Source organism: Vulpes vulpes, chromosome 12 (assembly GCF_048418805.1).
Source record: "Vulpes vulpes isolate BD-2025 chromosome 12, VulVul3, whole genome shotgun sequence".
In the NCBI taxonomy this organism is placed as follows: Eukaryota; Metazoa; Chordata; class Mammalia; order Carnivora; family Canidae; genus Vulpes; species Vulpes vulpes.
Genome location: NC_132791.1, coordinates 129,771,894 through 129,799,460, shown reverse-complemented (window position 1 = coordinate 129,799,460; position 27,567 = coordinate 129,771,894). Strand labels below are relative to the sequence as shown.

At 38.3% G+C, this 27,567-nt stretch overlaps 1 protein-coding gene across 12 annotated transcripts in view; it reads left to right on the top strand.

Annotated features, from left to right (window-relative positions):
• The window catches only part of DYNC2H1 (dynein cytoplasmic 2 heavy chain 1), a 339,344-nt gene that overhangs the window by 109,647 nt on the left and 202,130 nt on the right, over positions 1–27,567 (top strand). For 6 of the 12 annotated variants that reach the window (XR_011995852.1, XR_011995851.1, XM_072729931.1 and 3 more), the window contains exons 61-66: positions 554–680; positions 14,664–14,805; positions 15,373–15,482; positions 20,019–20,039; positions 21,437–21,535; positions 22,828–22,951. Coding sequence is in view for 8 of the 12 variants with exons in the window: in XM_072729931.1 (XP_072586032.1) it covers positions 554–680; positions 14,664–14,805; positions 15,373–15,482; positions 20,019–20,039; positions 21,437–21,535; positions 22,828–22,951 (623 nt within the window). In the remaining 4 variants the exon portion in view is untranslated. The remainder of the gene's footprint in view (positions 1–553; positions 681–14,663; positions 14,806–15,372; positions 15,483–20,018; positions 20,040–21,436; positions 21,536–22,827; positions 22,952–27,567) is intronic. The other 6 variants (XR_011995854.1, XR_011995853.1, XM_072729934.1 and 3 more) reach the window with 1 other exon arrangement.

The following is a 27,567-nucleotide window of genomic DNA, read 5'->3' as shown; positions in this document are numbered from 1 at the left end:
ATATGCTCAGAATTAGGACAGTTATAAACTTAGGCAAATGGGCACATAGGGAAAGAATATCTGTAGTGGATTGGATATTTGAAGTGAGTTTTAAAATTTTATTTATATTTTTGGTGGGTAGATATTGGCAGGAGTTAGAATGTGGGATGAGGTAGGATCAGAAAGGGGATTGAAGGTATTCTAGGCCCATGGGACATCCTGAAGAAGCAGACAGAGGATGGGGTGTCTGCTGAGCATATGAGCTCCTTTAGAGGTCGGCTTGTTACTTTATTGGACTGGTGTAGATCTAACACTGAAGAGGCAGGTGGGTCAGTCGCTGGCAGGGCCTTGAGTGTCACATGGAGACATCTGTGTGTGCCCTGTGAGAGCACTGCGTTTCAGATCTATGTGTTGCTTGCTGTGTGTGCCTGCTCTGTCACGATGTCTTGAACACAGATATTATCAATATTATTAACTAAATTCTTACCTAAAAGCTCCCTTTACTGTGTAAGGTTAATTTAGTCAAATCTCTCCTAAATCCCTTTGCCTTTAATTAATGTTAATGTTTTCATAGATTTCAGATCAGGACTTCAGAAGCCGCCAAACTGGAAGCTGAACTAAGCAAAGCTCAAGAGACCATTAAAGCTGCAGAAGTCCTAATCAGTCAGCTTGACAGAGAACATAAACGATGGAATGCACAGGTTTGTTTGAGACACAGAGATCAGAAAAAGGCTTCCTTTAAAACAGAAAATCTGTAATGTCCAGCATTTGTTAAGAGAAAAAGGAGAGAAATATCCATTAACTTTCAGCTGGCTGAGGCTCAATGATGGCAACATTCATGGTCATTATGTGAGTTCATCTTTAAGCAGAATGTTTTTATATGGGTGGATGTTTATGACTGAGGGGAAGGGCAGGGATTTCTCCAGAAATCCCATTGAACTGAGGTTTTATTTTTTTGTTTTTTGTTTTTTGTTTTTTTTTTTTGCCATTAAAGAGAAGTTTATTTAAAAAATAAGTTATCTTGTGCTTTAGACACACAGGTATAAGAAATTCAGAAGGTGAAAGCTCCTTTTCCAAAACTGTTCCCAGCAGGATGGTCATCACTGGTTTCGAAACTGGTTGCTTAGGCCTTGCAACTCTATGACTAGGGCGTCCATAGCTGCTGTTTCATCAGCTAATTCCCTGGAAATTTCTCCACTGGTCACATCTGTAAAAAGTTGCTTTGCTTTAGATAAAAGCCCTGTAAATTGAGTCGAACTGAAGAAAGCACCTGTACAGCCTCCTGAGGACTGGATTTGTTTTTACTGTTTTATAGCCACATGTGCAAGTCCTAAGGCTCTCTGAACCACTTCCTTAAATGATGTCATATCTTTCTCCCAAGAACTGGACTGTGTGTCACACTTGTATGCCTTAGAGAGATACTGGAATGCCTTTTCATTTTCATCAGGCTTTTCACTTTGACCATTTCCATACACTTCAGCATACAGCCTCCTGGGACTGCAACCTTAGGATTCGACACTGCTGGCCACTTATTTCTTCTAGAATACTTTGTTACTTTGACTTTGTTAAAGTGTGGTTTCTTGTTCCTTGGTTGGTGGATGGGTTTTTGTTCAAACTGTTAGATTCCCTCCCACACTGGCCTGTCTTCAACCAGGACTGTGGTCCTGTCCCCTTCCCAGGTGTCTGTCTCTGCAGCTGGCCCAGGACTGCTCCATCCCATGCTAAGACCATCCCCTCTGCCAGGACACTGACCACAGCTGTTTCCAGACTCCTGAGCTGTAGGGTGTTTGTGTTCTGGGGTGGTTTTTTTTTTTTGTTTTTTTTGTTGTTTTTTTTTTTTTTGGTCTAGGATTCATTTTAATTTAATTTTATTTTCATTTTATTTATATTTATTTTATTTTTATTGAAGTATAGCTAACATAATATTATACTGGTTTCAGGTCCACAGCATAGTGATTGACACTTATGTACATTATAAAATGTTCCCCACAGTAAGTATACTTACCAGCTGTCACCTTACAAGGTTATTGCAGTATCATTGACTGTCCTCCCCTGCTGTACTTCACATCCTGTGACTTTAGAGCTGGAAGTCTATATGTCTTCATCCCCTCCACCTATTTCTCCCACCCTCCTGCCCCCTTCTGTCTGCCAACCACGACTTTCTTCTCTGTATTCAGGAGTCTGTTTCTGGTCTTTATGCATTTCATCTTGTAGATTCCACATGTAAGTGAGATCATATGATATTTGTCTTTGACTTATTTCACTGAGCATAATACCCTCTAGGTTCATCCATGTTGTCACAAACGGCATGATCTCATTCTTTTTTATGGCTAATATTCCACTGTGTGTATGTGTGTGTGTGTGTGTGTGTATGTGGTCTTTATCCTATTTTTGTGATTTTTTTTTTAAGATTTTATTTATTTGTTTATGAAAGACACACAGAGAGAGGCAGAGACATATACAGAAGGAGATATGTAATGAGCCTGCAGTGGGCCTGATGTGGGACTCCATTCCAGGACCACAAGATCATGACCTGAGCCAAAGGCAGACATTCAACCGCTGAACCACCCAGAAGCACCCAATTCAATTATCTTAAACAAGAGAGGGACTTTATTGGCTCACAAAACTTTAGAGTTCAGAGGCAGGGCAGGCTTTAGGCACAGCTGGATCTAGGGCCTCCAGAAAACTGACAACAGGACTTAGTTCTCATTGCTTTCTGCTTGCCTCTTGAGTTTCTCCTTAGACTCTGCACATGGCACAAATTCAGGTTTACATAGTCTTTATTTTGTGGGATCTCTGCAGAAGCTTCTTTCCTTTGTGTGTGTATGTGTGTGTGTGTGCGTGTGTGTGTGTGTGTGTGTTTAATTGGAGTTCAGTTTGCAAACATATAACACCCAGCTCATCCCGACAAATGCCCCTCTCAGGGCCCGTCCCCTAGTACCTCAATCCCCTGCCCACCTCCCTTCCACTACCCCTTGTTCGTTTCCCAGAGTTAGGAGTCTCTCATGCTCTGTCACCCTCACTGATGTTTCCGACTCATTTTCTCTCCTTTCCCCTTTATTCCCTTTCACTATTTTTTTTTTATATTCCCCAAATGAATGAGACCATATAATGTTTGTCCTTCTCCAATTGACTTATTTTACTCAGCATAATACCCTCCAGTTCCATCCACATTGAAGCAAATGGTGGGTATTTGTTGTTTCTAATGGCTGAGTAATATTCCATTGTATACATAGACCACATCTTCTTTATCCCTTCATCTTTCGATGGACACTGAGGCTCCTTCCACAGTTTGGCTATTGTAGACATTGCTGCTATAAACATTGGGATGCAGGTATCCTGCCATTTCACTGCATCTGTATCTTTGGAGTAAATCCCCAGCAGTGCAATTGCTGGGTCGTAGGGAAGTTCTATTTTTAACTCTTTGAGGCACCTCCACACAGTTTTCCAGAGTGGCTATACCAGTTCACATTCCCACCAACAATGCCAGAGGGTTCCCCTTTCTCCACACCCTCTCCAACATTTGTTGTTTCCTGTCTTGTTAATTTTCCCCATTCTCACTGGTGTGAGGTGGTATCTCATTGTGGTTTTGATTTGTATTTCCCACTTGATGGCCAGTGATGCGGAGCATTTCCTCATGTGTTTCTTGGCCATGTCTATGTCTTCTTTGCTGAAATGTCTGTTCATGTCTTTTCCCCATTTCATGATTGGATTGTTTGTTTCTTTGCTGTTGAGTTTCATAAGTTCTTTACAGATCTTGGATACTAGCCCTTTATCTGATAGGTCATTTGGAAACATCTTCTCCCATCCTGTAGGTTGTCTTTTAGTTTTGTTGACTGTTTCTTTTGCTGGGCAGATTTTTATCTTGATGAAGTCCCAATTATTCATTTTTGCTTTTGTTTCCCTTGCCTTCATAGATGTATCTTGCAAGAAGTTGCTGTGACCAAGTTCAAAAAGGCTGTTGCCTGTGTTCTCCTCTAGGATTTTGATGGAATCTTGTCTCACATTTAGATCTTTTATCCATTTTGAGTGTATCTTTGTGTATGGTGTAAGAGAATGGTCTAGTTTCATTCTTCTTCACGTGGCTGTCCAATTTTACCAGCACCATTTATTGAAGAGAGTGTCTTTCTTCCAGTGGATAGTCTTTCCTGCTTTGTTGAATATTACTTGACCATAGAGTTGAGGGCCCATTTCTGGATTCTCTATTCTGTTCAATTGATCTATGTGTCTGTTTCTGTGCCAGTACCACACTGTCTTGGTGATCACAGCTTTGTAGTACAAGCTGAAATCTGGCATTGTGATGCCCCCGGCTGGTTTTCTTTTTTCAATATTCCCCTGGCTCTTTGGGGTCTTTTCTGATTCCACACAAATCTTAAGATGACCTGTTCCAACTCTCTGAAGAAAGTCCATGGTATTTTGATAGGGATTGCATTAAATGTGTAACTTGCCCTGGGCAGCATTGACATTTTCACATTATTAATTCTGCTAATCCATGAGCATGGAATAGTTTTCCATCCCTTTGTGTCTTCCTCAATTTCTTTCAGAAGTGTTCTGTAGTTTTTAGGGTATAGATCCTCCTTTACCTGTTTGGTTGGGTTTATTCCTAGGTATCTTTGCTTTTGGGTGCAATTGTAAATGGGATTGACTCCTTAATTTCTGTTTCTTCAGTCTCATTGTTAGTGTATAGAACTGCCACTGACTTCTGGGCATTGATTTTGTATCCTGCCACTCTGCCGAATTGCTGTATGAGTTCTGGCAATCTTGGGGTGGAGTCTTTGGGGTTTTCTATGTACAGTATCATGTCATCTGCAAAGAGAGAGAGTTTGACTTCTTCTTTGCCAATTGGAATGCCTTTTATTTATTTTTGTTGCCTAGTTGCTGAGGCTAGGACTTCTAGTAGTATGTTGAATAGCAGTGGTGAGAGTGGACACCCTTGTCGTGTTCCTGATCATAGGGGAAAGGCTCCCAGTGTTTCGCCATTGAGAAGGATATTTGCTGTGGGCTTTTCGTAGATGGCTTTTAAGATGCTGTGGAATGTTGCCTCTATCCCTACACTCTGAAGAGTTTTGATCAGGAATGGATGCTGTATTTTGTCAAATGCTTTCTCTGCATCTATTGAGAGGATCATATGGTTCTTGTTTTTTTCTCTTGTTGATATGATCTATCACGTTGATTGCTTTATGAGTGTTGAACCAGCCTTGCATCCCAGGGCTAAATCCGACTTGGTCATGGTGAATAATCTTCTTAATGTACTGTTGGATCCTATTGGCTAGTATCTTGTTGAGAATTTTTGCATCTGTGTTCCTCAGGGATATTGGTCTATAATTCTCCTTTTTGGTGGGGTCTTTGTCTGGTTTTGGAATTAAGGTGATGCTGGCCTCATAGAACGAGTTTGGAAGTATTCCATCCCTTTCTGTCTTTCGGGACAGATTAGTAGAATAGGTATTGTTTCTTCTTTAAACATTTGGTAGAATTGCCCTGGGAAGCCATCTGGCCTTGGACTTTTGTGTCTTGGGAGGTTTTTGATGACTGATTTAATTTCCTGCCTCGTTATTGGCCTGTTCAGGTTTTCTATTTCTTCCTGTTCCAGTTTTGGTAGTTTGTGGTTTTCCGGAAATGCGTCCATTTCTTCTGGATTGCCTAATTTATTGGCGTATAGCTGCTCATAATATGTTTTTAAAATCATTTGTATTTCCTTGGTATTGGTTGTGATCTCTCCTTTTTCATTCGTGATTTTATTAGTCTTTTTTTTTTTTTTTAATAAGGCTGGCTAATGGTTTATTTATCTTAATTCTTTCAAAGAACCAGCTCCTGGTTTTGTTGATCTGTTCTACAGTTCTCTGGTTTCTATTTCATTGAGTTCTGCTCCAATCTTTATTACCTCTTTCTCTGCTGGGTGTAGGTTTTATTTGCTGTTCTTTCTCCAGTTCCTTTAGGTGCAAGGTTAGCTTGTGTATTTGAGTTTTTTTCCAGGTTTTTGAGGGATGCTTGTATTGTGATGTATTTCCCTCTCAAGACTGCTTTTGCTGTATCCCAAAGACTTTGAACAGTTGTATTTTCATTCTCATTAGTTTCCATGAATCTTTTAAATTCTTCTCTAATTTCCTGGTTGACCCTTTCATCTTTTAGCAAGATGCTCTTTAACCTCCACATGTTTTAATTTCTTCCAAATTTCTTCTTGTGAATGTGTCAAGTTTCACAGCATTATGGTCTGAAAATATGAGGAGACAATCCCAATCTTTGGTATCGGTTAAGACCTGATTTGTGACCCAGTATGTGGTCTATTTTGGAGAAAGTCCCATGTGCGCTTGAGAAGAATGTGTATTCAGTTGCGTTTGGGTGTAAAGTTCTGTAGATATCTGAAATCCATCTGGTCCAGTGTATCGTTTAAAAAGCTCTTGTTTCTTTGGAGATGTTGTGCTTAGAGGATCTGTCATTTGCAGAAAGCACCGTGCTGAAGTCTCCCAGTATAAGTATATTATTATCTAACTATGTCTTTACTTTGGTTGTTAATTGATTGATGTACTTGGCAGCTCCCACATTAGGGGCATAAATATTCATGATTGTTAGGTCCTCTTGTTGGATAGATCCTTTAAGTATGATATAGTGTCCCTCTTCATCTCTTACTACACTCTTTGGGATAAACTTTAATTCATTGGGTATGAGGATGGCTACCCCTGCTTTCCTTTAAGGGTCATTTGAAAGGTAAATGGTTCTCCAGCCTTTCATTTTTAGGCTGTAGGTGTCCTTACGTCTAAAATGAGTCTCTTGTAGAGAGCAAATCGATGGGTCTTGCTTTTTTATCCATTCTGAAACCCTGCACCTTTTGATGGGGTCATTAGGCCCATTCACGTTCAGAGTTACTACTGTAAGATATGAATTTAGTGACATCATGTACCTATTCAGCCCCTGTTTTTGTGGATTATTTCTTTGGGCTTCCCCTTTCTTTTACCGAGTCCCCCTGAATCCTGAGCTTCTCCCTGAGTCCCCACTGGGCGTATGGTCCAAGCCCTTTCCCCAGCTCAGCCCACATTGTGTGGCACGTTCTCCCTCTGGCACACTTCCTCTGTTAGTGACTTTGGGAGCCTGGAGGCTCCACTGCCCCTCCTGCGGTTCTGCCTGATTTCCCTACTAAGTGCCTTTCGGTCCCGAAATCATCGGGTACAGGTTTTTAAAGTTCCTGCATCTCTGGGACTGGGCTTTGGTGTCCTGGAAGCTTTCACATCCTGGCCTTGGCTTGGCTCCTTGCAGTGGCCCCTCCCCCACTTAGTTTTTTTTTATTTAATTTTTTTCTGTCACCCTGCCTTGTTAGAAGTGCAAACTCTTCTCTCTAGTGTTCTAGCTGTTCTCTCTTTAAATCTCAGTCGAATTCATAGGTTTTCAGGATGATTTGAAAGGTATCTAGGTAAGTTGGTGGGGACAAGTGACTTGGGGACCCTACTCTTCCACCATCTTGCCCCGCCCCCCCTTTTTTAATACTGTGTGTTTTACTTTAATTCCAGTGTAGTTAACACAGTGCTCTATTGGTTTCAGGTGTCCTTGGTAGTGCATTATTCCTCAGTTCTCAGGAGGAGGACATATGGACTCTTCATCCCCTTCACCTGTATGCTCATTCCCTCTGATAAGCTTTATATTAAATGAGCACCCTTATTTAAAATTCCTGTTTTTTTTTCAACAACAACATTTTTTACTCTATGAATACATGGTTCTAAATGATAAATAAAAAACATTCCATCCAAGAAGAGAATACACATTTTCTTCAAGTACACACAGAATCCCATGATTAAATCACATAAAAAGAGCCCTAACAGATATTACAAATTTATGAAGACTGAAATTATACCCAAGTATATTTTCCAACCACAGTGGTACAAAACTATAGATCAACAATAAAAATGACCTGGAAAATCTATAATGCTAATATTTAATATTATGTAAATATTAACACACTACTGTGTCAGCAGTCGAGCAAACAACTCAAACAGCAAATCAAAATATGTCTCAAAGAAAAAGAAACAAAATTCTAAAACCTGTGAGATGCCGCAAAAGCACATGTTCGAGTGAAATTTTTGCTATAAATGCTTATATGAAGAAAAAAATTCAAATAAGCAAATTAACATTATACCACAAGGAACCAGAAAAAGAAGAAACTTAGCTGAAATTAGTAGAGGAAGGAAATAACAAAAGTCTGAAATAAATAAAATAGTGACCCAAATAAACAATAACATAATATTGAAAGTGATCAATTTTACTAAAAAAATAAACAAAATCAGCAATGCTTTACATTAAAAGAGAGAGGACTAAAGGGTGAAATGAGAAAAGGAAGAGAGGACGGTACAACAGTTAACCACAGAAATACAGTGTGATAACAAATTACAGTAAATTATATACTAAAAAATCAAATACCTTAGATAAACAGATGATTCCTAAAAACTCACGAGTTACCAAGAATGAATCATGAATCTTGAATCCAAGAAATAGGAAATCTTACACCGATAACAAGAATGAAAAGTAAATTAGGAATCAGAAATCTCCTAGCACAGAAGGGCCCAAGACAACATGGTTTCAGTGGTGAATTCTACCAAACATAAAAAAAAGACAATCTTTATCAAAATCTTACAAATAATGGAGTAGAGGGAACACATTCAAAATCATTCCATGAAGCCAGTACTACCCTGATACCAAAGCAGGGCAAAACGATACAAGAATAAAAACGTAGATTTTCTGATCTAAATTTTGCCAGTCTTTCTTTTGACGTCTGTTAATATGATGATGGTTCTCCATCCCCTCACTTTCAATCTGTGGGTGTCTTTATGTCTAAAATGAGTCCCTTGTAAGCAGCATATAGATGGGTCTTATTTTTCTTAAGTCAATCTGACACCATGTCTTTTGATTGGAGTGTTTAGCCCATTTGTATTCAGAATAATTATTGTTAGATATGTGTTTGCTCTTTTATTACTTGTTTTGTCTTTGTTTTTTGAGATTTTCTCTGATCCTTTCTTGTCTTTGTTACTTTTGGTCTCTCCTTTACACTCAGAGTCCTCTATAGTTGCCGGGATGGTATAGTGGTCATGAACTTCTTTGGTTTTGTTTGTCTGGGAAACTCTCTCTCCTACCCTGAATGACAGCCTGGCTGGGTGGAGTATGCTTGGCTGCAGATTTTTCCTGTATGCACATTGAATATCTCATGCCATTCCCTTCTGGCCTGCCAGGTATCTGTGGGGAGATATGAGGCTGGCCTTGTGGGTCTTCCCTTCTAGGTTAGGGACTTCTTTTGTCCTGCTGCTTTTAAGGTTTTTTCTTTGTCACTATAGTTTGCAAATTTAATTACAATATGTCTTGGTATTGGCTTGCTTTTGTTGATTTTGATGGGAGTTCTCTGCCTCCAGGATCTGGATGCCTGTTTCCTTCCCCAGCTTAGGGAAATTTCCAGCTGTTATTTCCTTAGATAAACCTTCTGCTCCCTTTCCTTTTCTTCTGGGACTCCTATCATACTGATGTTGTTATGTTTGTTGGAGTCACTGGGTTTCCTAAGCATATTCTCGTGTTCCGTGATTCTTTCTCTTTTGTTCAGTGTCATTATTTTCTATTGCTTTGTCTTCTAAATCCCTAATTCATTCCCCTGCTTCTTCCAGCTTGCTGTGTATTGCATCGAGCCTGTTTCCATGATCAGTTATTGCATTCTTCATCTCTGACTGATGCTGTTGTATTATTTTATCTCTGCAATAAAGGCTTCCCTGAAGTCTTCCATTCCTTTCTCAAGTCCAGTGAGGATCCTTATAATCATTGCTTTAAATTCTCCATCAGACATGTTACTTCTGTTTTGCTTAGATCTTTGGCTGTGGCTTTATCTTGTTCTTTGATTTGGGAGAAATTCCTCCGTCTTGGCATTTTGTCTGTCTCTGCCACCTTCTCTGTGTTAGAAAAGCTTATTCTATTGCCCATTCTCGAGAGTAATGGCCTAATGAAGAAGAGGTCCTGCAGTTCTCAGGGCCTGGCATTCAGGGAGTGTCTCGGGTATGTGCTCCATGCACTCTGCTGCTGTGTTCTGGCTGCTTAATCCTTCAGGCTGGTCATTTGTGGGGCTCTGCTTGCCTGCTGTAGGTAGTGTTTGCTCCCTGGCCTAAATGTGGCGACTTGTAGTGAGGTGTGCCCTGCTCTGCTTGTAAAATGAGACCTGACCCTAACTCCACCGGAACTGAGAGCCTGCAGAACTCCCCTGTTGAGAGGTGTGGTGTGAGCAAGGGTTTCTTTTTGTCATCGGGGGGTAAAGGGCCTGTTGCTCTGGGACTGGGGCAAGCCTTACTGAGAAAGGCGCTACCGGCAGAGTGCAGGGGTGTGGGACCTGGTGAGAGCAGGTTAGGCAGCCAGTGTGGGTGCTGTGCTGTTTACTGCAGGTGGCTCCTTGATGATGCTGAGGGGCGGGGAGAGGGAAATGGGGCCAGCTGGCTCCTTTGTACTTAGAGGGGTGTACTGTGAACACTGCCTCTCTAAGTAGAGCAATAATCTCCCCCCTTTCTGCCCCAGGCGTTTTTCAGGGTTTTCAGGTCACTGTTTGTGTGCTGCCTACCTCCTCTTCAGTGGTAGGGCAGTGCCCCCCAGGCTGTACCCCATCCAAGCCCGCTGACCTTTAAAACTCCTGGTGTTAATCCCAGCTGGTTGCAAGAACTCCAGAAATTCAGCCGCTCTCATTTTCCCAGAAAGTGGCTTTGGGGAAGCATTCTCCTTGTGGGTTCCCGTGCTCCTCTCTCTCCCCCTTCTTTGCAACCAGGGCTCCCTACCCACCCCCACAGCCCCCCGAAGTCTGTTTCTCCCCCAGCCCACATCTCCACACTTCCTACCTTCTTCAGTGTGGTTGCTTCTCTCCCTTTAGTGGTGGAGTTTGTTCTGTCAGTCTTCAGGTTGATTTCTGGGGTATTTAGGCTGATTTGATGGTTGATTAAGTTTGAGGGCAATGGTGAGTCTGGAGTCCTCTTCTCCATTGCCATCTTTGATTGCTTTTTTATCCATTCATTTCTTTATCCATCTATTGATGGACACTTGAGTTGCTTCTACATCTTTGCTGTTGTAAGTAATACCTTAGTGAACATAAGGCTGCATTAGCTTTTGAATTAGTGTTTTCATTTTCTTTGAGTAAAAATTCTACCAGGAATTACTGGATTGTTTGGTATTTCTCTTTTTAATTTTTAAAAGAATCTCCAAAATGTTCTCCAGAGTGTCTATACCAATTAACATCTCTACCAACATTGCATGAGGGTTCCCTTCTCTTTTTTGATACTAGTCATTCTAACTGGTGTGAGCTTAGATCTTACTTGGTTTTTATTTGTATTTCCCTGATGATGAGTGATGAGCGTTTTTGTTTTTTGTTTTGTTTTGTTTTGTTTTTTTTGAAAAATGTATCTGTTGGCCATTTGTATGTCTTCTTTGGAAAAATGTTCAAGTCCTCTGCCCATTTTTAAATGGTATTATTGTGGGTTTTTGGTGTTGAGTTGTATGAATTCTTTAGATGTTTTGGTTACTAACCTTATATTGGGTACATCATTTGCAAATATCTTCTCCCATTCAGTAGTTTGCCTTTTTGTTTTGTTGATAGTTTCCTTTGTTGTGTAGTTTAGTTTGATGTCCCATTAGTTTATCTTTGCTTTTGTTTTCCTCACCTGAGGAAAAATATCTAGAAAAATGTTACTGTGGGCAACATCTGAGAGATTAGTACTTGTTTTCTTCTAGGAGTTGTATACTTGTAGGTCTTTAATGCTCAATTTTTGTGTATGATGTTATAAAGTGGTCAAGGTTCATTCTTTTGCATGTCACTGTCCAGCTTCACCAACACTTTTTGGTGGAGAGACTGTCTTTTTACCCATTGTAAATTGTTGCTTCCTTTTTCATAAATTAATTGATGATATGGGTGTGGGTTTCTGGGGTCTGTCTTCTGTTCCATTGATGTATTATTGTGCCAGTACCATACTGTTTTGATTACTGTTTAATGGTGTACAACAAAATCTAGGATTGTATCTCCAGTTTTTTTTTTTTTTTTTTTCCCTTTCTCAAGATTGTTTTGGCTAGTGAAGGTCTTTTGCAAGTCCCTAGAAATTTTAGGAACCACATCTTAGGGACCAAATTTTTATCTTATTTGTTGTAGTTCTATGAAAGATGCTATTGGTATTTTGAAAAGGATTGCACTCAATCTATAGATTGCTTTGGGTGGTATAGACATTTCAGTTATATTCTTCTAGTTGATGAGTATGCTGTGTATTTTCATTTGTATTATCTTTAATTTCTTTCATCAGTGTCTTATAGTTTTCAGAGTATAAGTTCTTCACTTCCTTGGTTAAATTTATTCCTAGACTTTTTTTTTTTTTTAGTATAATTGTAAATGGGATTTTTTTCTTAATTTCTTTTTTTGCTACTTCATTATTACTGTATAGAAATGCAGTAGATGTCTGCATATTAATTTTGTATCCTGCAATATTAGTGAGTTCATTTATCAGATCTAATTTTTTTTTTGGTGGAATATTTAGGTTTTTTTATGTATAGTATTATGTTATCTGCAAATAGTGATAGTTTTACTTTTTCCTTAGCATTTTGGATGCCCTTTGTATTTTTTTTCTTGTCTGATTCCTATGGCTAGGACTTTTAGTACTATGTTGAATAAAAGTGGTGAAAGTGGGCATCGTTTTCTTCTTCCTGATCTTAGATGAAAAGCTTTTATCACCATTGTGTGCGATGTTAGCTGTGTGTTATTCATGTATTATGTTGAGGTATGTTCTCTCTAAACCCACTTTGTTGAGAGTTTTTATCATGAATGGATATTGTATTTTGTCAAATCGTTTTCCATATCTCTTGAGATGATCATATTATAGCTTTTATCCTTCTTATTAATATGATATAGTACACTGATTTTCAAATATTAAAGCACTCTCGCATTCCTGGAGTAAATATTTGATCATGGTCAGTGATTTTTTTTTAATGTACTGTTGTATTTGATTTGCTAATATTTTGTTGAGAATTTTTGCATCTCTGTTCATCAAAAATATTGGTTTATAGTTTTTTAAAAAATTAAAAAAAATTTTTTTAGTGTTTTGTCTGGTTTTGCTATCAGGGTAATGCTGGCCTCATAGAATGAATTTAGAGATTTTCCTTTCTCTCTCTCCTTTTTTTCTTTTGGAATAATTTGAGATCAGTAGATATTTTTGTTTGTTTTTTCTTTTTTAAAATTGAGTACAGTTGACCCACCATGTTATATGAGTTTCAGGTGTACATAGTGATTCAACAAGTCTATACATTACACTGTACTCGGCATAAGTCTAGCTGTCATCTGTTACCACACAACACTGTCACATATCATTGACTGTATTCCCTGTGCTGTGCCAATTTATTCTCGTGACTTATTCATTCCATAACTGGAAGCCTGTCTCTCCTCTCCTTCACCCATTAAGTCCTTCCCTAAACCATCAGTTTGTTCTCTGTTTTTATGGGTCTGATTTTGCTTTTTGTTAAACATTCGTTTTGTTTTTTAGATGTGTCATATAAGACAAATCCTGTGCTATTTATCTTTCCATTAATGACTTATTTTACTTAGCTTAATATGAGAAGAATAGGTAATAACTTCAAATGTTTGATAGGATTTACCTGTGAAGCCACATAGTCCTGGACTTTTGTTTGTTGGGAGTTTTTTGATTGCCTATTGGATTTCACTACTAGTAATCTGTTCAGATTTCCTTGTTTGCTTGCCATATCCATTTGCAAATATCCCTCATATTTGTCATCTGTCTTTAATGCCAGTTCTTTTATTTATTTTACCTAAATTCCCCTAACTTGTCTTTCTTCTATCTGGCCCTTAAGGTCTATTCCTCATTTGTTAGCCAAATAATCTTTCTAACCCAGTCTTATTGCAACCCTCCTTGTCCTGTTTAAACACTTTGAGTGGTTCATTACCACTGCAGCTGATAACAGAAGCTCCTCTGTGTGCATGGAAAACCATTCACAGCTTTCCTCCTGCCCATCTTCTGTACCTCTTTCTTTTCATTAGTTCTGGTTGCTACTCTTTTTTTTTTTTTAATTTTTATTTATTTATGGTAGTCACAGAGAGAGAGAGAGAGAGAGAGAGGGAGGCAGAGACACAGGCAGAGGGAGAGAGAAGCAGGCTCCATGCACCGGGAGCCCGACGTGGGATTCGATCCCGGGTCTCCAGGATCATGCCCTGGGCCAAAGGCAGGCGCCAAACCGCTGTGCCACCCAGGGATCCCCTGGTTGCTACTCTTTCTGCTTCTTCTGTAGCCACACTATGTTTTTAACTGCATCTCCATGCTTTCTTAAAATTTTGTTTTGTACCTTTGATCATACTCTATACTTAATAGTAGTTTACAAAGTGATGCTAATTCACGGTATTTAACTGTAACTGGGATAAAAGTTCTGCTTCATTAAAATCATTAGGAATCTTTAATGGCAAAATATGTTCAACTTTATAAATAGTAGTATTCCATATATTTTTAAAATTTTAGGGTCTGAGAGATCTTGTTGATATTTTTACAGTTTCACAATTGTATTCAAAACAGGGGTTATTACTTTAAACCAATAAATTTTTTCTATAGTCAAAATCCTAACTTGTAAAGTTGTCATGTTTTTCACATTTTAGAATATATCTGTACCTTACTCCCGCTCCTGCTCTCTCTCTTCTTGTTCAGGTTGCAGAGATAACAGAGGAATTAGCTACTCTTCCTAAGAGAGCTCAGCTAGCTGCTGCATTTATTACATATCTTTCTGCTGCTCCTGAAGGTCTAAGAAAAACCTGTTTGGAAGAATGGACCAAATCAGCTTGTCTTGAAAGTTTGTATTTAGTCATTCATGTTTTGAAATTTCATTTTTCTGAAAATGCATCTTTTGACACTTGTCATTTTACTTTTCCTGAATGAGAAAAATTTTGTATATCTGAAAGAAACCAAATCTTAGATTTCTCAATTCTATAATTGTTCTCTGAATTGTTTTGTTGCAATGATTCATCTATTCCTAAAATCACTCTATGAAACTAAGACCAAAGTATTTTTGAGAATGGATGAATGCAGTTAATATTTTAAAAATTGATTTTTATGGTAATTTCATGTCATAAAATGAGATGTAAGAACTTCAAAATTCCTTGTGAATTTTGTGCTTTTCACAAATTATAGTTGTGAAACGTATTAAATATAGAAGAAATATAATTTCACTAAGTTCCATTCCTTGGCACTTTTATTTTAAACTTTTCTCCCCCTCAACTTCTCATGCTAAAGGGGAAAGGATGGATTGAATATTAAGGATGGTCCTGGGATTTCTGTTTGAGTATACCTTAAATAGTTTTGTAACCTTTATCAAGTACACAATCACTGTAGTGAAATATTAATATCTTAAACTTTTCAGAATTTGATCTAAGGAGGTTTCTTTGTACTGAAAGTGAGCAGTTGATTTGGAAAAGTGAAGGCCTACCGTCCGATGAGCTTTCCATAGAAAATGCTCTTGTTATCTTACAGGTAATTAATCAATTTTAATTTCTCATTGGGGGATCCCTGGGTGGCGCAGCGGTTCGGCGCGTGCCTTTGGCCCAGGGCGCGATCCTGGAGACCGGGATCGAATCCCACATCGGGCTCCCGGTGCATGGAGCCTGCTTCTCCCTCCGCCTGTGTCTCTGCCTCTCTCTCTCTCTCTCTCTCTCTCTCTCTCTCTGTGACTATCATAAATAAATAAAAATTAAAAAAAAAAAATTTCTCATTGGAAGTATTTCTTTGGAAGCTTGCCCCAGGAAGCACCTTTTTCAAATTCTTAGGCTTTCACAGTTATTTTTTTCATGACATGAAAGTGGGAATGAAAATCCATTTATGATTCAGTTCATGAATCTATGGTTTTCAGTATGATTTATTTTTTACTTTAATATAAAAGTATGAGCTGAAGTGGTATTATTTTGATGACAAAAAATTCTAAATTGAACTCCCTAATAGTAATAGAAATATCTTAGTGGTACCCAATTCATCTGGTTTTATAGTTCCTTCATCAGTAGTATATGATTTTACGCTTTATTTTACTTTGTTTTACAAAACAAACTTATACAAAGTGAAGATGATGTAACTTTTGGGTTGCAGGTTAGGGATAATGAGATGCATTTTTTTTGAAAATTGTTCTTTCCCATAATGTTTATTTCTGCAAAGTCATTGTTTAAATGTGAAAGTCTTATAACCTTGTTAGCAGTGAATGTGAAAATCAAATAGTGACTCAGGTATACAAACTGACTTCTTCTAATGAAGAACGATTTTTACCATTAGCTTGGTGTACCTTTGTATTATATAAAGATAGATAATGGGAAGGTGTTTCTTCCCTGTGCTGATAGGGTTTTTCCTGTCATTTCTGTCTCAGTAGCTTGTACTCCATTACACCAGTTTTCTCTGTGCTCCCTGTAGCCCCTTCCTCAGCCCGCACCTGTCTCCTTGTTCGGAGACCGTGACTCCATAGCTCCAAAGGAAGCATGAATATTGGATGCTCCTTTTTAGGTAACACGAGCCATAGTATTACAAGGCCCTGCATTCCTGGGTAGAATGGGCTCCTATGATTAGGCCTGTCCCTCCGCTGACACGCTTTGGCTCATTACATTGCTGCCTTCCCAGGAGAGGAGTTACTGAAGGGCAAACAGTCTTGGCTTTTTAAAATTTGATTTGGCTTGTTCTCTATTTTTATTTGTATTTTTTATTTTATTTTATTTTTTTAAATTTTTATTTATTTATGTATGATAGTCACAGAGAGAAAGAGAGGCAGAGACACAGGCAGAGGGAGAAGGCTCCATGCACCGGGAGCCCGATGTGGGATTCGATCCCAGGTCTCCAGGATCGCGCCCTGGGCCAAAGTCAGGCGCTAAACTGCTACGCCACCCAGGGACCCCCCCGTTCTCTATTTTTAAAACAGTTTCCATCTTTATTTTTCACCATAGAATCACAAATCTGGAACTCTAAATGTGTATGTAAATAAGTTCAATACATCATATGAACAAGTATTTACTTTTTATCCTGATATTCCTTTCCAAAGTTTCATATTTACCTTGTGTTCCTTTTTCAGCAATCTAATAAAATAATCATTTTCAGATTTAAAAAACACACAGTTTAAGTATTATTATTATTTTTCTATAAGGAATCAGGGGGTGAGCCTTTAGAAAAAAATATATTAGTATTTTTTTTTCCTGATGATACTAATTGAATATACTTCTGTGTTCTGAATTCTCTTTTGTGATGAGTGTAGGGGACATTGTTTTTGAGGTTAATTTTGATAATAAGCTTAGATTTACTTTGTATTTAATATTTCTGTGTTTCTTATAGGGACTTATATGCATTTATATGACAAAACAAAAACCATTTGGAAAAATTTGTTAGGATAATTAGTTATTTGGGATAAATTTGCCATTATAGTCAACCCTCTGTGTCAGTTCTCAAGTATTCTAGATTTAGAGTAGGCCCTTGTAGTTGAGGCTGTGATTGGATAGCACATGTCTATAAAACCTTCTCATGTGATGTATGTGAAATTAGATTTCTTAATAGATACAAACTGGGTTTCTGGGAAGTCTTCTCTGAGGAAAAAAATGACTAGGCATGATGAGTAAAATGTATTTTGACTGAGAGATGTAGCTCATCTCATTAACTCCTCTAGAGATTTTCTGAGGTTGTCGCTCTCAACTGGAGGCTTCCCCACAATCAGGTTCTGTAGTTGCTCACTCCCTTAGTGGTCCTCAGTAAATCCTTTGTGTTCATAGTTATTCCTTTGTTTGTCTTACAAAGATGCTCTAACTTCTCATATTTCTGTTGAACTACTGAAGTGCAGTATTGTCTGGGAGAGGAAATAGCTAATGATCTACCATTGACCTTGTTGGGGGGAGTTTGTTTAGTACATCAGTGAGATGTTCCTGTGACCTAAGTCCTTGTGGATAGGGAAGAAGGTGGCCCTGGATGGCCTGTCCTGTGATTTACACCCATTGTCCTGATGTAATTATTAGTAGCTTTCCTTTTACTCTCCAGAGTGTCTTGGCCTGGGTGATAATTTCTGTGATTTTTCTAATATTGTGGGCGGGACCCAACAGTAATGCAGAGCTATAAGGCTGTTAGAAACCACAGAGAAGGTGTGAGTGAAAAGTATCCAAAAAGGAGATGGGAGAGGTGATCAATTTAAAATTTACAGTATTATACATTTTTCTTGATTCAAATTTCACAAATTTTATCTTGTGAGACATTCATTGAATGTTTTTTTATTGTTTGTAGACAGTTCAGTGTCAAATTAGTTTTCTTAAACCACATAGAATTTCTGAGATTATTTTCTTTCCCAACATTGAGTATATATTGAGAAAATGCAAATTAATTGGATCTTAATGTGGAGAACACAAAATTTTAAAGATAAATCACATAGGGAAAGTTATTTTTTCAAATAAGCACTAAATAAATAATAGTAACACTTAAGTGGTCATATTGTGTTGTACATATGTTGCTATTTAAGAATTAATATAGGTAAAGCAGTTAAACACGACTCACTGAATTTTCAAATCAACCCTGCCTAGTACATGTGTTACCATTTTTATAGATAAGGACATTGAAACATAGAAGGGTGAAGTCATTTGTCTCTGTCTCTAAATTCATCATTGTTTATATTTTTAGTCAAGAATTTTTCAGTGGCCAAGCACAGTACACTTAAGAAGAAAAAAAGAAACTTGTGCTTTTAAGTAACTGAGGTACTGAAAACACTGAGACCAGCAATAGGATTCAAATGATGTGACCAGGACAGTGTTGTCTTAATCCATCTTAAGAGATGGATTCATTATCAGATAGATTCTGTCCACCTGTGTTAAGGATGGCCATTGGTGGTTCCAGGCTTACTATTATCAGAGTTCATGCTCAAAGATTTGAGATGTGTCTGCACTGCCCTCCCCCTGGCCCCCGACAGTATTTGTATCATTTCCCCAAAAGAATTCTATTAGTTAGCCTGGGTCATGTGCTCATTCGAGTGATGATCCCATCAGAGATATGTGGAGTCAGTGCACAGGATGGGCAGAGGTACCTTTTCACACTAATGATCTCTTCTTGTCCTCCCCTACTCTTGTGACTTGCTCTAATTCCTACCAATCCTGGTTCAGAACTATTAAGCAGCACACCTGCAAGTCATTGTATGTCTCTTTAATTTTACATTCAGCTAATTATCCAGCATATCTTGTCAAGTCTGTATCTCAGAAGTCTCATGAATTTATACTGCTCTAAGCACGCCCACTGCCAGTGGATTCATTTTTGCTACAGAGAGAGGCACTGGGATAAATACAGAATCACACGGTTGGTCCTTTGCCCCAGTATCACTTCCTTTACTGCAGTGGGAGTGCTCTTTCTAACATATTAACCTGATGTATTTTGGTGACTTTCCATTTTTGAAATATAAAAATTCCAGAAGGACCTTGACTGCTACTCCTGTATCATATGCATCAGCTTTGCCTCTACTTTTTTGCTTCACTGATGCCAGATTGTCCCTTTCTCCATCCTGCTGTTGTCTTTGCCTCACGTGCTTTTCACCTCTTTCCCAGGCTAAGTCCAATTTATCTTTCTTGATTTGGTTTGACATGAACTGCTTTCTAGAAGCTTCTGACTCCACCTGTGCTCCATCCATAGAATCTTGTGTGCTCTTTATCAAATTTGCAGTTTTTGCTTCTTTCTTGAATGTGAAGTCATTGAGGGTAAGCGTATGTGTCTTTCTAATTTCTGTATCCCTCATATTGTCTTACTTGTAGTTATTCAACATATGGTAGATGAATGAATTCATGAATGAATGAAAGCTTGACATTTTTGGATCTATTATAATTTGTTACTTGTAGAATTTAACTACATTTAATATTGGGTCACAGAATTAAGAATATCTAAAATCACCTTAGAGATTTTGTCTAAGTCTCTCTGGAGGGGTATAAATAACATGAATATAAACTTGTAAGTACTCTTTGAAATTCTAAAGCTTATTTTTGGTCCTACTGAAATACTATTTTTTTTTTTTTTTAACTGCATCAGATCATCGGTTTGAAGTCTTGGGTAAGAACTTTTAAAAAAAAATTAATTGTTTTTGTGGTTGGACAAAATCTCATAGCCTTGTGAAATGTTTGCTCCAGAATATTAGTATAAAATTAGATCTCAGAGTCTGGCACATTACACAAGGAATGCGTACAAGTCTTCTTAATGACCACCTCATTTCTAGGAGAGGCGCATTTCTATGACGGAGCAGTAAGTGAAAATAGCTTGAAAGAGATGCTGGGTGGGGATGGATCATCTGGCAGTGTGCCACATGGGAGCTGTGGTGAGCCCAAGTGGTCCATTCCAGGTGCAAGCAAAAAATGGGTGTGTGGTTTGGAGGGAATTTTAAAACAATAACAAAGCTGGTTTGCAGTCAGTAACTCTTTATTGCCACTACTTGTGGGCACTTTTCAATAGTGTTGCTGATAAAATGCTATTTGTCCTTAGGGCAGGTCCCTACCCTCTGCCTCATTGGTGTGTCCCTGAAATAGCCTCTGTTTTCTTATGAGACCCACCTTTAAATCTTCATTCTCCTGCACTTCCTGGGTTTTCTCACCCCTGTAGCACAGCTGTATTACATCTTTCAAATAAGTGTGAACATTTGAGAAAAATTAGGCTAGTTGTCATTTAAATCTGATTTACTGGATTATTATCATTATTATGCTTATAATAGTAAACTTTAAAATTTACCAAATATATTTATTTATATATTTATGTATACATTTTTATTAATCATATCTCTATAATTGTCTTCCTTTCACCTGCTAAGTGATATTGTGTGTTTAGTGCATTTTCACTGGTTTTTGACTTTCTATTTGTTTCATGGTCTCCAGTAATGAGTTTAGTTCCTACTTCATTAGATCTTCATCTACAAGCTACCTCATTTCTCTTCCAGGATGCTCCTTGTATAATATTAGCTATTTACTGCTTTGTAAGAATTAATCTCTGAATTAGCTATTTACTATTTTTTAAGAATCTATATAAGCAATTATATTGATAATTATTTGAGCAATACTTTTATGAGTTCCTACTTCTCTTCTGAGGTCTTTATGGTTTATTCAACCAAAGAATATATAAAGTTTGGAATAATTTGATTTGTGTTTTTTAAAAGCCAAAAGACAGGGGTGAATGACGTCAGATTTGACTAGAGCTCTTCCTCCCTGTATCCCTGAGTTACTGTGTAGTAAATAGGACTAGTCTCACTTTACTGTGTTTGAATTTAGTTTTCTAATATGAATTTCTGGTAGCTATGGAATGTACTAATGCAGTGAGAAATTGCACGTTTACTCCCTCCTTGTGTTTCTGTGTTGACGTTCTCCAAAACCTGAGAGAAAACTCATTCAGTAACTGATTCATCATTTTTAGGAAATTATTTCCATTTGTTGAAAGCTTATAATTTTTTTCTTTTTTGGAACTAGAGTCAAGTATGCCCATTCCTTATAGACCCTTCTTCTCAAGCTACAGAGTGGTTAAAGACACATTTGAAGGACTCTCGTTTGGAAGTGATTAACCAGCAGGTTTGTACTACTTACAGTTTAGATGCGAGCTAGTAGTAGCATGTTATGGTGGACACAGTTCTGGGTCTGTATTCAGAGGACACACGCAGGCCTATGACTCACCTGGCATGGGACCTGGGGAAGGAAGGTAACTTTTAGCTTTAGTTTTCTTATTTGTACGAAAGGGATGAGGATATTTGATTGCTCTTGTGTGCCAGGCATTAATCCAAGCCCTGGGAATTTACTGGTGAGTAAAGTAGTCACATTTCCTGTCCTCGTGGTGATGTCAGACTGGTAGATTAGAGCATTTACACTAAATTATGACTAAGAACATAAGAATAGGGCCCTAGAAAAGTAAGAGTTCCTAGCTCCATTGGAGAAAGCCTCCTGGCCTTGTAGACTACATGTGGTTTCTCTTAGTGCCTCTTACAACTTCTCATTCCTGTCCCTCACCAACCAGCATTTCCAATGTGTCCCAAGAATAGACATATTAGTTTGAGAAATGTAGTCATAGTCTTTTTTTTTTTTTTTTTTTTTGAGGAAGGCATAGTGTATGATTCATTTTCATAGCTATCTTCAGGTGCTTGAGCAATTACCTCTTTTAGATGTATTTCATTTTTAAAATAGGGGTAATTACCTTATTTGTGGCTGTTAAGAATAGCTATAAATTAGATAATACATACAATAATGACACTTATGTTTGCAAGATTTTTAATAATTATTATTCCAAGTATTTAATTTTTATAACCACATTTGTAGGCTTGAAGTGATGTTTAAAATTCTCTTTCTAGCAAGGAAGTCTTAAAGTTCTTGCCTGGTTACAGAATTTTATCCAGAAGTTCTTTCCACAGTGATTAGACCTATCACACCAAGGAAAGTTGGCTAGAATTCATCACTTGTCTTTCCTCTTTCATTCAGTGTTTGATTTTGGACATAACCAGAGTGTTCTTATTAATACTTGGGTGATTAACTTATGTGAGGAATTTGAAAATTCATTTCTGCATCAATTTGAAATATGATATCATAGTAAAAGATTGAAAAGAGCTATTTTACTATTGTGAAAATCTTTATTTTTTGTGTCTCTTTAAATTATTTATGAAATCTATTTGATAATTTATTCAACTAAAATGATTCATCACCAAGTACTTATAACTAGAAAAGCAATCATGAATGATTTGAATTATTAACATACATATTAAATTTTAAAATATTCATGTTATTCCTATTAATATCTTCCTTCATTATCTGTAAGGACCTTTATAGATATTGAGGTAATAAAAGAATTAATATGTACTCTTTTTTACTCTTCTCAGGATAGTAACTTTATTACAGCTCTTGAGTTGGCAGTACGTTTTGGGAAAACCCTTATTATACAGGAGGTGGATGGTGTAGAACCTGTTCTTTATCCATTATTGAGACGAGATCTGGTTGCTCAAGGTAAATATTTGACAGTTTCTAGAAAGTAACTATTTTTAAAATTTCCAAAGTAATTATCTTCATAACTAACGTTGACCTTTTTTGTCTTGCCACTGAATCTAATGATATCGAAACTTTTCTGGTTGAATGGTGGGAATGCCGTCATGGTCTAACAGGAATAGCAAAGAAATGAGTTCTTAAAGTGCCTTCAGAGAGGTGACATTGTGTCAGGGTCTTCGAGACTGCTCCCAGGTTGTGATGTGTGACTAGGAAGGAAGACATAGGACTGGGAATAGTCACACTCGTGGCTCAGATGTTTTGCAGGGACAAGACAGAAAGCCAAGTCAGCAAAGAGAAGAAGCACATGGCCTGAAGTTAGGAGTCAAGAAACAAGGTGCAAGCTTCTGAGTCTCTTGCATTGGGATCCCACAGGATGTGCTTGCTCCTCCCAGGACCAGGTTGTGACAACACATGTTGAAATGTCATGTATCAAGGAAGCTTATTGGAAACTCAGTCCCACCGTGTTTACTGAGGGCTGCTTATGTAAGCACATTCTGCCTAGCATGAGACAAAATTCCAGACTCCCTGAACAAAAGCAGGTGCTCAGTATAAACCACATTATTTGTACAAATATTTTAAGCACAGTGAGCCACTCTTATATGAGAACCCTCCCCACATCCAAATTTCCAGGAGCCTGTTGCCAGCAGACCTTCTTAAGGAGAGAGTCTCAGTAGTGCCATGTTTCCTCCTTTCTGCACAGGTGCCTGACCCAGCCCTTGACGATTAGAAAATAATGCTCTTCAACTCAAGACCATGTCACGTGGTTATATGTATAAACACGCATATGGCATATGTTTATGCCACATACATCGGTAGCTCTACAAGACTTAGCTAACACTGCAAGCTTTAAATAGAAATTGGAGTTATTGCAGCAAACCAGGAACAGTGCAAAAAATGCATTTATTGATAACTTGTCATTTCACAAAATAAATGAGTGTGCTTAGCTTGGCAGTGGTTTCTGTGTTTTGAGGAAAGCTTTAGTGGTGGGACTTCGGCCTTTGTCGTCCAGAGTAACCTTCCAGAGTTGGGCCTCTGATCTAAGTCACATCTGCTCAGCTAGTTCTTTGCTGTGCTTTCATAACACCCAGTGCACATCACCAGTGCCCACTTTCATGCCCATCTCCCATCTGACCTCCCCCACCTGCCTCCATCAACCCTCAGTTCTCTATTGTCAAGAGTCTTTTAGGGTTTGTTTCCCTCTCTTTTCCCCCTCCCATATGTTCATCTGTCTTCTTTCTTAAATTCCACATATGAGCAAAATCATAGTTTTTTCTCTGACTGCCTTAAGTCATTTAGCATTATACTATCTAGTTCTGTCCATGTCATTGCAAATGGCAAGATTTCACCCTTTCTGATGTCTGAGTAGTAGTCCATTGTAGATATATTTGCCACATTTTCTTTATCCATCTATCTGTTGATAGACATCTAGATTCTTTCTATAGTTTGGCTACTGTGGACATTGCTGCTATAAACATTAGGGTTCAGATGCCCCTTCAAGTCAGTATTTTTGTATTCTTTGGGTAAATATCTAGTAGTACAATTACTGGGTTGTAGGGTAGCTCAATTTTCAACTTCTTGAAGAGCCTCCATACGGTCTTCCAGAGTGGCCCCACCAGTTTCCATTCCTACCAACAGTGTATGAGGGTTCCCCTTTCTCCCCTTCTGCACCAACACCTGTTGTTTCCTATATTGTTAAATTTAGCCATTCTGACAGCTGTGAGGTGAAATCTCATTGTATTTTTTATTTGTATTTCTCTGATGATGAGTGATGTTGAGCATCTGTTCATGTGTCTATTGGCTATCTGTAGGTTTTCTTTGGAAAAATGTCTGTTCACGTCTTCTGACCATTTCTTAACTGGATTAGTTGTTTTCTTGGGCTATGCTATTTTAAAGGGGAAGTGGAAATTAAGCTTGAGGGCCCTCTGATTTTCTACCTTTAGTCTATGTTTGACCTGTGAGGCCTCATTAAATATGAGCCTCCATCAGCTGTGATTGGTATCAGGTTTTAGCAGTCTTTGGGGCACTGTCTGAGAATGAGTGTTGACAAGGTCCCTTGGAAGTTGGATCTGGTGCCAAGTTGTACATTTTCCATCTTGATTGGTTCACATTATGAGTCACTATTTCAGATGATTGTGCAGGGCTCCTTGGATTAATTTGTTTATTTTAGAATTAGGAAAAGAGAGTTAATCTCTGCCCTTACCTTATTCTTCCTGCCTTTCCCCCAGCATTGGACATATTCATATCACAGTAGTTGAAGTCTTTTACCTTCTTTGAGTATACTTCAGTCTGTCCCCTTCCAGAGTGCTGAGTTGCTCGTGAATTGCCATTTTGTCATCATGCATTTCCTGGGGGCAGAGAACAGCTGTCCTAGAACCACATCGAGCAGTCTGTGTCCAGTCTCATTTATGTACCCGCATCCTTCATCTGAGCAATATGAACTGCCTTTCTTCACACTGAGGTCCAAGTAGGTATGGAGAACAGGGTTAGAACAGGCTCTTTCCCCCCCGCCCCCCCACATTTATGCTGTCCAGCAATCTCCTCACCTGTGTTCTGATCGAAAGGAAGGACTAGGCATGCATGGGTCTTCATGTTCTCATTGTTTTGTACTTCGTAATTCATGTGTGCAGTCACTCAACCCATGCAGGAGGTGCAGTGGGCAGTTGGTGAGTAATTGAAGGCAGGGATCAACTAGCTACTTAGAAGTTGTTGGGGGAGAAGCTAGTATAGTTGATAGATAGTTAACTTTCACTAACAACATCATTGATCATTCTGGTCCTTTATGGTACATTTCCATGTTGGGCTCAAGTATGGATCAGGAATGACAGTAGATATGAAGGTTGGATATTCCGATTGGCTTTTTAGCCCAGATGCTTCCTTTTAAGCATGGTTGCTTCATCCGGATTTATGTGTGTGTAAGATAGAAATTAAGTTTGTGCTTCATTGTTGCTTCTGTTTCTAGTGTGTGGTTTTCCACATGGGTGTGTCTATGGTAGCTGAGTTGCATCTGAATGGGCCAAGGCCTGAATACAGCCAGACCAGTGTTTCTTTAACGGGAGAGATTTTGTCCCCCTGGGGACATTTTTGGTCATCACAGTTTGGGAGGTCTATGCTAAGGCCATCTTAAAATGCACAGGGCATCTCCTCACAACCAGTAATTTTCTAGCACAAATTGCCAGTAGTCCTAAGGTTGAAGAGCTGTAAGCTAGCTCCACTAATTCTGACCCATAAGTCTCTGTACTGATGCACTTCAGTAAGTCTCACCAGCAAGTGCTTTATTGTCAAGAACACTACCTGATGTCAGCATATTGTATGGAATACTCAATGCTATGAATTGCCAGAAATTTTACCAATGAATAGTGGATGGCTGTAGCATTCCTTTGGATTTTCTGTGTAATTCTGTGTAGCTGAAGGATAGAGGGGTCAAAGGCAATGATTGATTTATAATTGTTTAGATTCCATCCAAGGTTGCCCTTGGCAATCCTGCAAGAGTGGCCACACGTTTATTGACCAAATGAATAAGCAGTAGTAAAAATTCCAGGTATGGAATAATATGCTTCTTCTGAAGGGCCAAGAAAGTAACCATTATTCTCTTAATTTGTGTACAGTGACTGTAAAGACAGCAGTTTATTCTTAATGGGCTGTGGATGTCTCCTTTGGGCATTGTCAGTTTGGTTATTTGGTTGGCAGAGTTTTGTTTTTGAACTCACATCTTATCTTTATCATTCATCTTGAGTGGTACTCTATACCATGTGGGCAGTTGTGTCAGCGGAGACCATTACCAAAGTTATCCATATAATGGAGTGTTTGGACCTCTGTAGCAGTTCATGTGGTACTTGGATTTATCTAGATCAGATGATAATATATCTTTGAAGAGTTTGGACCTGTAAAGGTATATGACATACAATGTCTGTATCTATTACAAATGTTAACCAAACCAAACAATATTCTCAACCCTGATCCAGGTTCAGAACCAAGACAATAAACATGTAAGTTCAGACTTTCCCTGGAAAGAGAGTAAAAGATAAATCTTGTGCTTGTGCCCAATCATTCCATCTCTATGGTTCTCTAAAGTACACTAAAGATTTTGTATCTGGAGGAGAAAATGTTGAAGTTAAGCTTCAGTGTTAACTCTATATGTTAACTCCAATGTACATCAAGACCAGTGTAGGGCTTTATAGTTCTGCATCTGGAACTTCCTGATAGTAGAATGTGGGACTTATAGCCAAGTGTCCTTTGTAGATGGTGAACCATTTACTTTGAAATTAAAAAAAAAAAATCAAAATAATACCTGCATGGTTTACAAAATCAAATAGTACAGAATGGCAGTAATGTGATGTCCCCTGCCCCCATGACTAGTCCTGTTCACCAGAGAAAACCAGTTATTTTTCAGTTTTAACATTTTAATGAAATGTGTGTGTGCAGTTTATGAATTTTTACAAACCAAATACGCTTGTATAAGCACCCAGGTCCTCATCTGCGCTCTGCAGCCCTCTTGTTTACCTCTCGAGGGTAACCACATTTCTGACTTCAGCATAGAGAGGTTTTGCTTATGTCTGTACATCGCATACACAAGCAAG